The 13,103-nt window shown below is 39.1% G+C and overlaps 2 protein-coding genes across 2 annotated transcripts; one reads left to right on the plus strand and one right to left on the minus strand.

Annotated features, from left to right (window-relative positions):
- The first annotated feature begins 71 nt into the window (after nt 1-71).
- Nucleotides 72-10,813, plus strand: NFU1 (NFU domain protein 1). Its single transcript, XM_022048822.2, has 3 exons — nt 72-614; nt 10,066-10,202; nt 10,349-10,813. Exons 1-3 carry the CDS (start codon nt 272-274, stop codon nt 10,535-10,537), a joined length of 669 nt encoding a protein of 222 aa, XP_021904514.1. The 5' UTR covers nt 72-271; the 3' UTR covers nt 10,538-10,813.
- Nucleotides 10,814-10,918: 105 nt separating this feature from the next.
- LOC110819446 (insulin-induced protein) lies at nt 10,919-12,763 on the minus strand. The gene is made up of 5 exons (XM_022048639.2): nt 12,362-12,763; nt 12,148-12,266; nt 11,763-11,951; nt 11,376-11,427; nt 10,919-11,293 (listed from the first exon to the last, which is right to left on the minus strand). Exons 1-5 carry the CDS (start codon nt 12,614-12,616, stop codon nt 11,177-11,179), a joined length of 732 nt encoding a protein of 243 aa, XP_021904331.2. The 5' UTR covers nt 12,617-12,763; the 3' UTR covers nt 10,919-11,176.
- Nucleotides 12,764-13,103: the final 340 nt, after the last annotated feature.

The raw sequence follows: 13,103 nt of genomic DNA on the forward strand, positions 1-13,103 counted from the left end.
TTTATTGATATTTGTTTGAAAATAATATTAAATTTTTATTTATAATAAACCAAATAACTTTGCAAAAGTTTAACAGTTCCTATTTAAAAATATTATTTTCAATCCACACGAATTTATGGATTATTTTGCATGCAAAATCTGACCGCCACTCCAACTTCTCCAATTTTGCACGCCTCATTCACCACCACCACAAGGTCCTTACTACTTTCCGTATTTCTCCAAAACCCCCTCAAAGCTTCTTAATTTTCTCAAAAGCACTCAATCCTCCACCATGTCCGTGGCAGCCATGAAATCCACCAGAACGAGTTTACACGCTACACCATTTTCAATCCCAAACATTCCAACAAAAACCCATCAATACCCACAAATCATATTTCCAAACCAACACGTATCCCTCTCTCAAACCAGGGTATATTTGAAAACGGCCATTAAAGCTTCGAGCCAGAGCGCACCCACTGGTTCGTCTCCGGGCCTCTATTCTGCCCGTAAATTCGATCTGACGCCTCAAAACGTGGACTTGGTCCTCGAAGATGTTAGGCCTTATCTTATCTCCGATGGCGGGAACGTCGACGTCGTGTCCGTTGAAGATGGTGTCATCTCTCTCAAGCTCCAAGGTGAGTTTCCCCTTTTTTCTTAATGAGTTGATTTGTTGATTTTTTAGTATAATCAGCTGTTTTTGTCACACACACTGAATGTGTAACCACTGAGGTGGATCAGATTACTATTTCGAGGTGCAATTTGTTTTGTGCTTAAAATTTGGAAGTTCTGGATTGACTGATGAAATTCAGTGAGAATATGATAGATGGAGATGAGTATGTTTTAAAGGGAGAATAAAATATTCCAGTTGAAAGGAACAGAAAGAAAAGGAAAATGAGGGGATAGAAATTAGAATCTACAAGGAATAGGATATCTTTGTGGATTTGAAATAGCCCTGATTCAAGAATGAAAACAAGAAATTCTAATTTCAGTTGAATTTTAAGTAGAATTAAATCTATATATTTCAAATTATATTATAGCTCATGGAATTGGGAAAGAAATTAGAATGTTTTGATAGAAAAGTTCGCTCTTTTATTATTTGGTCCATACCTTTACAAAAGTATTTATGCTAATTTAAATATAAATGACTTCACAAACTAAAATTTCCAAATAAATTATATAAAAATAGGTTAACTTGAATATACTATTAGTCTTTAGATACATGTTCTTCCATGTATCTATGCCTACGTCTATGTATATTTTATGATGACATATTGCAGCGCATATGAATTCAGAGCCACTAAAGTTTCTACCTTCTAGGATTGCTATAAAGCAGATACTTGTCTGATGAATTTTTTTCTGCTGCAGTGTAGAGAGTTGTATACTCATTTCAGCATTTATTTAAGCTGTTCCACAGGGTGCTCTTAGAAGTTTCCACCTCATATGCAAGACTTATCGTAGGCTCGAGGAATATTCTTTTCTAGATCATAGTTGATTTCTGCATTTGTTAGTACTACTCTTTATTCGCTCGCTTAGCACAGGTTTGTACACAATCAACTTGTGAGAGTCTGCTTCATAGAGGAACATTACGTTTAGAAGAAAACCATGATTCATGGATCACCTGTACGAACTTATTGTAGTCCCTTCATCTCCAACAAAATATTCTAAATGTAAAGGGAATGCCTAATAGTATTAAATGTCATGCTGGCTCCACTTATCCAGGTTAATTTTATTGCTTGGTTAGGCTTTAGAGTTTGGAATGTCCTTTTGACTTCCTCCCTCTAAAATTTCTCTCTAAACTTTCTGTGTCATTTTGGCCTCTGTCGGCCGACCATTTACCTTGGGTTCTTCATGAGCTCATTCGGGAGAAGATATCTAGCTATTGAGAACAAATCGTTCGATTTGGTTTGTGAAGGTAGAAGAACGGACGTGTAGCAGCCCCGGAAAAATTTAATATTGGAAAGGCATATATATAGATAAATAATATGAATTTGCGGAAGCGAAATAAAATAGATTATGATTAACATCTCTTACACAATAACAAAAAACGTGCTTAAAATATAAAAGAACAAACTGAGTAAAAGATATACTCAAAAATAAGAACTCTAAATATAACTACGGAGTCTTTAGGCGTCCCCTTCGCCGTCTTCCTGCGGAACGGGTTCGGAAACAATGTCTTCCTGATCTGAAATTGTTAAATAAGGAATGAGCTACACCAGCCCAGTAAAGACATCACACTATCTCACTGCCACGGAGGTAAAGGTGGGTAGAAAACACAAAAAGACCAATGGAGCATAATTTATAATAAACTCGTTTATTAACATAAAACCTTTTATTGTCCACTTACCTCGGTGAGATCCATAAAACAACATATGAAAGCAATAACATTATCCACATCATGAAATTACATAGAGTTTATAACATAAAACTTATCATGTCATTGCGTTTTCAATCATTAACAACATAATTCCCTCTTTTACCAGCGTACTAGTATCCATAGGGGTCTCGCTACCCGTGAACCCTTAACATTTGTAACCTAATTGCAGGGCCGTCCCCGTACCCCGTTCGGTAATGGGCGCCAAAACCATGAACCTCAATACCCTGTCCGGTATGAGAGTGAAACGGGCCGTCCCCATACCCCGTCCGGTATGGGCGCCAAAACACAGAAGGTCTCCATACCCCGTCCGATATGAGAGACCACGTTCCCGGTAGGGTTCCCTACGGAGCCGGTCCATCCACCATCTCTTAGGATACCTAGTCAGGCCGCCCACATTATCCGTTTGCCAATTCACATAACCTTTTATCCCTTTTTCTTTAGTCACCATCATCAAGTCACACACAAACATGCAAACTAGTAGTTCATGCCAACAAGACAACACACAACATCGGATTCTCAGTCATTCAGTCCATAATCAATGAAACAGTGATACATGCACACGAAACTATGAAGTGAAAACATCAGACATCATACTGCATTTAAAACTGTAAAATAGAACAAACAACAACTGACCGACGAATACACCAGACTCGGGCTCCATTAGCAACCTTAAACAATTTCACACAGCTATTGATTCATGAAATACCGTTTTATCATTTATTGCACTTTAATACTGTGATAGAAAATAGGGTGAGGAATCCTTACTTGTTTTCAGGACCCGAAATAGGCTTTTCCGAGCGCCTGCGGATTATCCCTAAATTTCTTGAATTTTTTTCTGAAAAACTGAAACACGCTACCGGTACCTGCACGTGTCCCAAAAATCTCAGAATTAGACCTAGGGCCCCTTTCGGCCAATATCGCAATTCCGGCACGGCAGCTCCGCCGCATGCGGCGGCGATTCGCCTCGGGTTGGCCGTTTTCGGCCGAATTCGGCCACACTTGCATCGATCCCTGCGATAAAACAACCCTAGAGCTCTCGAGGGGCCAAAAAATTACGAAAAACCGAAGCTTACTGGCGGCGGTGCTCTCGGGTGCGGCGGTGCTCTCGGGTGCGGCGGCTCTCCGGTGTGGTTCGTGTTTTAGTGATTTGGCTCCGATCAACCTGTAGAGAAAAGAATGGTGATCACGGTGATATAAAAATTGTATCAAACGGAGGCCGGGAAGGGCCTCATCGGAGGCAAAAACTGAGGAGGGGCGCGGCGGCGCCGCTGGGTTTCGACCATATTTTCCAGCCGTTTGGCCCGGAGTTTGCCTCCGATTTGGCCACAGGGGAACTCAACATTGAAAAACGAGCCGGGGGTATGAAATTTACCTCGATCGGCGGTCGGAAAACTCCCCGGTGTGGCGGCGGGTGGCGGCGGTCGGCTCTTCCGGCGTCTGGTTCGTCTTCTCCGGCGAGGGCTGGCGGCTAGGGTTTTTGTGGTCAGGTGTGGGGGGTTTATTTATACCCTTTGCCTTTTAATCACAGCCGTCCATCTTGATTTAATCTGAACTGTTCGATCGCGATTTAATTTGGATTAAATTTGGGTCGTCCGTGCGCGTGGGGACGCATCTGGGCCATCCGATCGCGTGCACGCGGATCGCCCACGTGGCCCGTTCCCGGGTCGGCGTGGCCTTGCCACGCAGCAGGTCCTGGTTGGCAAGGGCTGCTGACTGGGCCGCTGACGTGACTGCTGACGTGGCGCTGACGGGGCACAATTTTTCTAAATTGCGTTTTGACCCCCGGTTTTCGAATTTCTTTTCAAAAACACCCCCAGAATCCAAATTTTCACCCCTTTTTTCCAAAATCAATTTCAATTAAACCCAAATAATATTTTTACCCAATTTTATCATTATTAATATTTTTATATTCACAAAAATTAATTTAAATTAAATTAAATCAAAAAAAATAAAATAGAAAAAATTATTTTGGGTGTTACAGGACGGTTTGTGGATTACTAAAAAGGGGCATGGTTTTCGTCATTCGATCTTTCTTGATAAAGAGGAATATTGCCGGTTTTTAGATGCTCTTGACGACTTTTGGTGGAGAAGGAGGCCGGGGACATGGGCCAAACATCTTGTAAAAAGAAATTACAAGATGCAAGGTGATCGTCATTTGGTAGAAACAGACGAGGGGTTAGTATCTGGCATTAATGATGCAAGGTGATCGACAGTTAAAGAGAATATTTTTTCCAGCAGGAATGCAAGGAAGAGGATGGTGGAAGTTAATGTTGGTTGCATTCAAGCTCGCTGACAGACCCGTTAAAAATTCTACTCCCATTGCAGAATATGATAGGGTTAACTTGGTGAATCCAAGGCGAAAGTTAGTCAGCTGAAACAACCATGGAAAGTATCCTTTCAGTGCCCTCATTATAATGTGCCGATTAACGTTTTGATGGAAGTTGAGGTAGCACATTCATATGCGGTTGCGCTGCAATCCTTTGAGGGAAGCTCAAAGCAGGTAGGGCAGAGGAAACCTGAGGGCAATTCGGTTCAGATTGTCCCAATGAGGCAGAACCAGGCGAGTTATCGGTATTTGGGTAAACTCCAAAACACTATGAGTACCCGTCATTTTGGTCTCAAGGGTGATGGAGTCTTTAACACTGTGGGTCAGACTCAATTTTAAAATAAAGGGTTGGGCGAGAAGAAACGCTTCACTTGGAAAGAAAAGGAGAAATGGTTTGCGAGGCCGGATTTTGCTGGGGACCCATATCCTAAACCAAATCCTGCTATTGCTAGTAACCCGACCCGGGGTGAGTCTTCGGGCACTAAAGTAATGGAGGTGTATCAACCTGAGTTACACGTAAATTTGGAGAAAATACAGGAATTTGAAAAGGAGAAACTAGGGCTTAGTGAAGTGGAAAAATTTGTGGGCGATGCAAGCATAGGAGTCTTTGATGTTTCAATGGCAGTTAGTGAAGGAGAGGAAGATGATATGTGTTCAGTTTTCTCCACTATGGAGGACTTCAAGGGAGATGGGAGTCTATTGATTGAAGTTCCTTGTGAGGAGACTGAGACAAAGAACTTTGAGTTGGTCATGGTCGACGAAGATGCTCAGGCGATTGCAACTGCCAATTATTCAGAAATAGAAGAGATTATTGAGTTGAGCTTGGAAGGAGTTAACTTCTCAGCATGTGACGTAGAATACTGCTCCCAGTGGGTTGCCAATAATGTACAAAAATTCGGCAAGATGATAGGGGTGTTTTTAGCAAGTATGGAAAATCTATCCTATCTTTTCTTTTCTGAAATCGAAAAAAAGAAATGTTTTAAGAAAAGAAAAAATTGGGTAGTGGAACTTCAAGGGAGTTAAAAAGATTGCAGGCGACTATAAATTATGATGCTAGGAGAGGAGGTGGTAAGGCAGTTGGTGGGGTTATGATAATCTGTGAATGATTGGTAGAGTAATTTTCTAGAATGTTTTCAGGGTGAACAACAGAGGTAAACGACTCATCATTAGAGGGTGTCTGAATAAATGGAAGCCTTATGCGGTATGTCCGCAAGAAAAAAAAGTGGAAGATTTTTCCAAATGGATGATTGAAAGCCTGTGGAGTGTAAAGGATAAGGACTGGAATGTTATTCCTGTTAAGAGTACGGCTGGTGAGTTGATCATTTTGTGGAAGGAGGAGCAAGTGAATTGTGTAAAGGTTATAAAGGGAGAATGCACATTGTCGTGCATTTTTAACTTGGGGGGTGCATAGCGGATGTTCACTGGGGTTTATTGCAGAGGGAATAGAGAGGAGAAATCAATGCTATGGAATGAATTGGAGGAGTGTAGAAATAAATGGGATGGTAAGTGGATCATTGGCGGTGATTTCAATATGACTTTGAGAAGGGAAGAGAGACGTGGTAGTAGCTTTTCGACTTCAGAAGCCAGTGAGTTCAAAGAAGTGATGGAGAGGTTGGGGATGGTTGATCTCCTGTTATCTAAGAAGCAATGGACTTGGTCCAATCAAAAGAGTAAATCTAAGATTGATAGATTTTTTATCTCTTGCTTTTTGTTAGATTTGACTTGCGTTAATCAAAAAACATTATCTCGACGTATATCTGATCATTACCTTATCTGCATTGAGGCCGAAGGGATCCAGTGGAGTCTCATTCCTTTTCGGTTAGATAATAAGTGGCTGGGGAAGGAAAACTTTCGCCAGTTGGTGGAAGAGACATGGAAAAACAGTGATATTCAGGGCTGTGCTAGCTACAGGTTTGCCCACAAACATAAGGCATTGAAGAACGCAATCAAAGAATGGGCTAAAGAGGAGTTGGAGCAAAGGAAAATGCTTTTTGATTCTGTTATAGCTGAGATCAATGATATGGACTCTAGAGAGGAAGCAGTAGGTCTTTGAACCTACAGCTGGCTTCTTTTTTGAAGGAAGAGGAAATGATATGGAGATAGAAATCCAGGGAGAAATGGTTGGAGGATGGAGATCGGAATACCAAGTACTTCCATGCTCTAGCTTCTCATAGACGCAGATGCAATTATTTTGAAGAGGTTTGGGTCGACAAGAAGAAAATTTCTGGTAATACTGAACTGAGAGAGGCTGCCAGAGGATATTTTTCACAGCTATTTGAGGAAGATGGCATAATTAGACCTGGTTTGGATGGTTTGCATTTCAGCAGTATTTCTGGAGAGAGTAGGTTGTGGTTGGAAGCTGAATTCACCGAGGAAGAGGTGTTAGAGGGCTTGAAATCTTATAATGGCATAAAGCTCCGGGTCCTGATGGATTTAACATGAATTATCTTCAAATGTTTTGGCTTTTCTTGAAAGTGGACATTATGGATATCTTCAATGATCTGCATTCATCGGGAAAATTTGTAAAGTTTTTGAACTCCACTTTTATGTCACTTATCCCTAAAAGAAGTGGTGCAAATGAGTTTAAAGATTTCAGACCTATAAGTCGGGTGGGCTGCATTTACAAACTTATTACTAAGGTTTTGGCTAGCAGATTATCCAAGGTATTAGGGGAGGTATAGGGGACTGTCAAAATGCTTCTGTGGGGGGAAGATAGATCTTTGATGCTGTGATGGCTGCAAATGAAACGATAGATGACTTAATGACTAATAAAAAGGATGGTTTGGTGTGTAAATTAGATATAGAGAAAACATATGACCATGTTAACTAGAATTTTGTCGATTATATGCTGTTTAGGATAGGATTCGGGCTAAAATGGAAGAAATGGACGAAATCTTGTATCACAACAACTTCCTTTGTCATTTTGATTAATGGGGGTCATTCCAGTTTCTTTAATGCTTCGATAGGCTTAAGACAAGGAAATCCTCTATCTCCTCTTCTATTTATTGTGGTTATGAAAGCTCTTAACGAGCTTCTTGGTAGGGCGAAAGAACTCCAGCTGATGAGGGGAGTTGCGGTGGGGAGCATGGAGAATATAACGGATGTGTCCCATCTTTTCTTTGCGGATGACACGCTTATTTTTGTCAACCAGAATTAAGGGACTTATTACATTTGCAATGTGCTCTATGAGGGTTTCAAGCTGTTTCGGGTCTCAAAATAAATTTTAACAAATCTGAATTGGCTAGGATTGGTGGCAGTGATGATGTTGGGTCCTATGCTAAGATTTTGGGGTGTAAAGAGGTCAAATTCCCCTTCAAGTATCTTGGGATCTCGTTAGGTGCTAAATAGAAGGATCAAATTACATAGAACTGATTATCAAATTGTTTGAGAAAAGGCTTGCGAAGTGGAAGAAAAACTTCCTTTCTAAATGGGGTAGATTCACCTTTATCAAAAGTACTTTAGCTAATCTTCCAATATATTATCTCTCGACAATAACTACTTTGGTGAAGGTGGCTAAAAAATTGGAAGTCATTCAGTATCAGTTTCTTTGGGGTGACATTGAAGAAGATCGTAAATATCACTTAGTAAAATGGGATGTTATAAAATAACTACTCATATATGGGGGGCTTGACATTAGATCAATGGTAAAAATGAATGATGCCCTTCATGGCAAATGGCTATGGAGGTACTTGAGGAAGGAAAACAGCTTATGGCGTAGGATTGTGGATTCTCAGTGGGGTGAGCTTATGGCTTGAAGTGGTAATATCCAAATATCTATCCCTCATGGGAGATGTTTATGGAGGAAAATATTGATGCAGAGGTCTTGTCTTTTGTAATGTATTCAGTGGAAGTTTGGCAGAGGAAACAAGATTAAATGCTGGGAAGACGAATGGGTGGGCGATGGCTGCCTTATGAGAAAGTTTCCCGGGATTTTCAGCATTTCTCAAACCAATAACATTGTTGTGTAGGAGGCTTACCAGATTTCAAATGGGAATGTTGTTTGGTCGATTAATATCAACTGAAATTTGAATGATTGGGAGATTGGTGAGTTCGAAGATTTGATGCAGCTGCGTGCTACACAGCAAGTTTCGAATTGTGATGACCAGCCTATATGGAAGTTGGAAAGGAATGACACATTTTCTGTTTCTTCATATTATCATCATTTGAGTATGATGGGTGATGCTGGTAGAAGTAATTTTCCGGGTAGACAAATTTGGAAAATTAAAATTCCCCCTTGTACTACATTTTTTGTTTAGGAAGCTTGTTGGGAGAGGATTTAAACTATCGACAAGTTGAAAATTAGAGGATGGATTTCGGTGAATGGATGTTATTGTTGTTTGAAGGCGGAGGAGTCATGCAACCACCTTTTATTGTGGTGTCCTACTACATACAGCCTGTGGACTATGATATATGGTCTTTTGGAGATAGATTGGGTTATTGCAGGGTTGGTTGGGGGGGAGATATGGATCTGGTATGGTTTATGTGTAAAAAACAAGATAGCAAATTTAATCCCTTTGAGTGTTTTGTGGGTTATTTGAAAAGAGAAGAATAGTATAACTTTTGATAGTGAGAAAAGTAGTATTAATATATTAAAAAATAGGTGGATACATTATTTTGGGTTTATATTATTAGGTCAAAACATTATTAGTGATGTGGATTTTGTGAATATTATTGATACACTAATACTATTGTAAATCTTTTGTACACGGGCTGTATCCCTGTATTGGTACCATGTTAATATACAGATTACACTTTTTATTTCAAAAAAAAAAAAATTACTGCTTGGTTAGGTTTGAAAATCCTGGTCTGTTCTTTTCTCTCTTGCTTTTCCCATTTGTTTATCGTCATCGTCATTATAGTGCTACATCTGTTTCAGTATTATTCTATTTGATTTCTTCCACAGATTTTCAAGTAGTTAATAGGTTATGCAGTGGAAAATCAAAATTTACATGATTTTGTTCGGTGTAGGTGCAGAATGTAAAATTATCTTTATCTTTTCCCAATTTCCTATCACTAGGCTTAGTGCTTGACTAACATTACCTGACTAATAAGAAATAGAATTGTCAATTCATAGAACACTGTTCTATAGATAGTAGTCAAGGGTCCTTATAAAGTAATTTACATTCCTGTGTCTGGGTCAGCTTTCTTGAGGTAAAAAAAACATCATTTAGCAGGAAAGTGGATAAGAGTCTTAAGCATAAAATTCCTAACTGCACAGGGTTTTGCTGGTCATGTGCCTGTGTCTGCCATGCTTCTTGAAAGATAAAGCTTGTAGAGTTTCTTCCTATTTGCAAAGCAAGAAAAAGGAACTTGAATGCATGTTTAACATATTATATCACCACGGGAAGCTAAGTAACCGAGTTAAGCTTTTACTTGTTGGCAATAGGAGCATGTGGTAGCTGCCCTAGCTCAACAACAACAATGAAGATGGGTATTGAAAGAGTATTGAAAGAAAAATTTGGAGATGCAGTGAAAGATATTCGCCAAGTGGTGGATGATGAAGTAACAGAGACAACTGTGGAGGTGACTTTTCTTCTTAACATGACTTGATACAGAAAGTATATAAGATTAAGAGCTGATAGGTTAAAATATCTATGGTTATTTCTTTCTGTTTACAATAAATAAAATGTTTTGGTAATTATGAAATTCTACATGCCATGTGACTGCAGTCGGTGAATGGTCATCTTGATATATTACGACCAGCCATTAAGAATTATGGTGGGAGCGTGGAAGTGGTATCTGTTGAAGGTGGAAATTGCCTTGTTAAGTATACAGGGCCTGAGTCCATTGCATCAGGAATCAAAGCGGCGATCAAGGAGAAGTTCCCAGATATTTTGGATGTTTCATTAATTGGTTAGGTTTTTCTTCTATAATATGAGCTGGCTTAAGTGTCCAGCTTCATTTTATGAGGCTGGTATGGCTATTGGCATGAGCTTGAGCTATATCAAGTCATGAACATGTGAGATGTACATGGGTTTGTAGAGATTGCATCTTGTATTATCCATGCATGGGATCTCAAGCTTTAACACTTGTAACTTTGAAATCACTTTTCTCAGTAAAAGGATACAAAATTTTGTAATTGTAATCATGCTTTAGATTTATCTGAAATGAATTTAATTCTCTGTTTCTCTTCACATATGATACCTTGATCCGACTGGCTTATCTTGTGTACATCCATCAAATCTATAACTCTATAAGCATACTTATGTATTAAACTATTTATATTTGAATCTGAAACATGTGAATTGATTTGATATACTTATTTAACTTTGCAAAATATCCACATAATTTCCAGCATGATTCCTTCCGTCAAGTTTATCATTACAATTCAGCTTAGTTCCATTGCTAATAATAATCTGTCTGCAAGCCTGATAAGAAATTTGCAAATCCAACATGATTTTTCTTTTTAGATAAGAAGCTCCTCATCAATTTGACTAGTTTGTTTCATTGGATGTCTATCGAAGAAGCGAGAAAAATGCCCCACTAAATTCTTCCAGCTATGCAGATTGATCTTTTGTCTCTACAGAAATTACAACTTTTCTCAACCATCGTGATAAATTGATCAAGAACGGCGTGTAAACAAAGTAGCAAGTTACGGTCCAAGTTACTAGTCCCTGCAAAGAGAAGTGCCACTCAGATTACTCACAGTAAGCTTAAGCTATGAAGAAACACCTCTATTCCATGGTGTGATCTTACCTGGCCAAAGATTTCTATGTTTGCTTGGGGGTAGTACCAAAGATGGAACAACCTGTTAGTAGCATCAAACAGATGAATTAGCAGCAAGTCCTAAAATTAAATGGTTATGGGGTTGCATTTGTTTCAGCTTCCATATAATTCCTACTTTAAATTTTAACATTAGTAAAAAAGTAACTAAAACATAATTTGTGGTGTTTGAGATATCACAATTCAATCTTGAATTCTTTGATGTTAGAAATTTAATTCCCGCTTTTAAAAAAGTAAAGAAGCTTAGTTCTAATTATGTATAATAAAATTAATATGAAAATTGGAACTAGAAATTGGGGGAGAATTAAACTAGACGGGCGTTAATGAATGTTTTTTCAGCTAAGAAAGACAGAAAGTTACTTCATAATTGGAATTTCAGCAAGGGGGCAGGCAATGCCTATAAGAGACGCTAGGAAGAACCCAAACCATGTCCTGTCCAGAGAGAACCAGATCAACTCTGCTGCTGCAAATAGTATATAGGCCTCAATGTTATCTGGAACTCCAGCCTTGTACATTTCGGCACTCGATGCGATAAACAGCACTAATGCTCTGTTTTTCAGGAAGATTGTAGGAATTAATGAGATAATCTATGCTTACATTGATCAGAAATTAGAAAAAATGCAATTTCAACTTTCTGGTTTCCCCAACATCCTTTTCATCTTCTGTTGCAAAGACAAAACTTTTTGTAGAACAAGACTTGATTCTTCTCTTACTTTTTTAAGGAAACAGCGAACTGAAGACTCACATCAGTGAAACAGCAGTTTTCTCCAAGCTTCCATCTGAAACCTTTGAAGAGGCCTTTTCATCCAAGAATAACTGTAGCAGCCCCACTGTACAGTAAAAGGACCCAAGCAAGAAAGGAACCTGACAGCATATACACAAAATAATTATCAGAGATTTTCCGGGAAAAATCAACAAGAGAAAAGAAAAATCTATGAAGGACTGAAAGATCCAGGTACCCAGATGTTTGTGTGGAGAGGACCAATATCGATTGACCCATGTTGGTACACCACAAGATTTACCCTTGAATGAAGTCCATCAAGAAGGGGACCCAAGAAGAAGCCTGAACCAAAAAGTAAAAGAGAAACCGAGGGCCAAGTTTTTGCAAGGCTACTAGTTGTCTTCTGCTTGCTCAAGCTGCAACGGGGCTGGTAACGAAAGGGTTTCAGATTGGGACGAAGCCTGAAGGAGGTTGCAGCAATGAGGGTGTGCATGGTTCGCCACTCACTCGCATTTCCAAGTCAAAAGAGTGCAAGATTCTACTGGGTTCATCTCAGGCTCAGCCACAGGATTGAATCACAAACTGACAAAAGGTTTGCGGTAACAAAAGGCTGTGGTTTCTGGACGCTCATACCAAATAATCAGGACAAACTACAAGACAAGAACATAAAAATGTTTTACTTTCTAACACCAAACTTCAGAGTAATGATAAGAGTTAATAAATATCTGTCGTATGGTTCATGGATAATTAATGTATAGAATGATACCCTCGTAGTTTTATCTTATTTGGATTCACTTTACTTGGATGGTATTTGAAACCCTCATTTTAGCAAATTTTACAGATTACTGAATCGGTAATTTTTTAATAATAACATTTTTTTGTTCATTTATACTCTCATCATATTTTATTAATTCTATTTGAACTCAAAATCATTCTCTCTGAATATCCTCAACGTTTCGTCTTCTCCTCCTCTACTTTTT

Source organism: Carica papaya, chromosome 5 (genome assembly GCF_054855325.1).
Source record: "Carica papaya isolate Zhongbai chromosome 5, ASM5485532v1, whole genome shotgun sequence".
NCBI lineage: Eukaryota > Viridiplantae > Streptophyta > Magnoliopsida > Brassicales > Caricaceae > Carica > Carica papaya.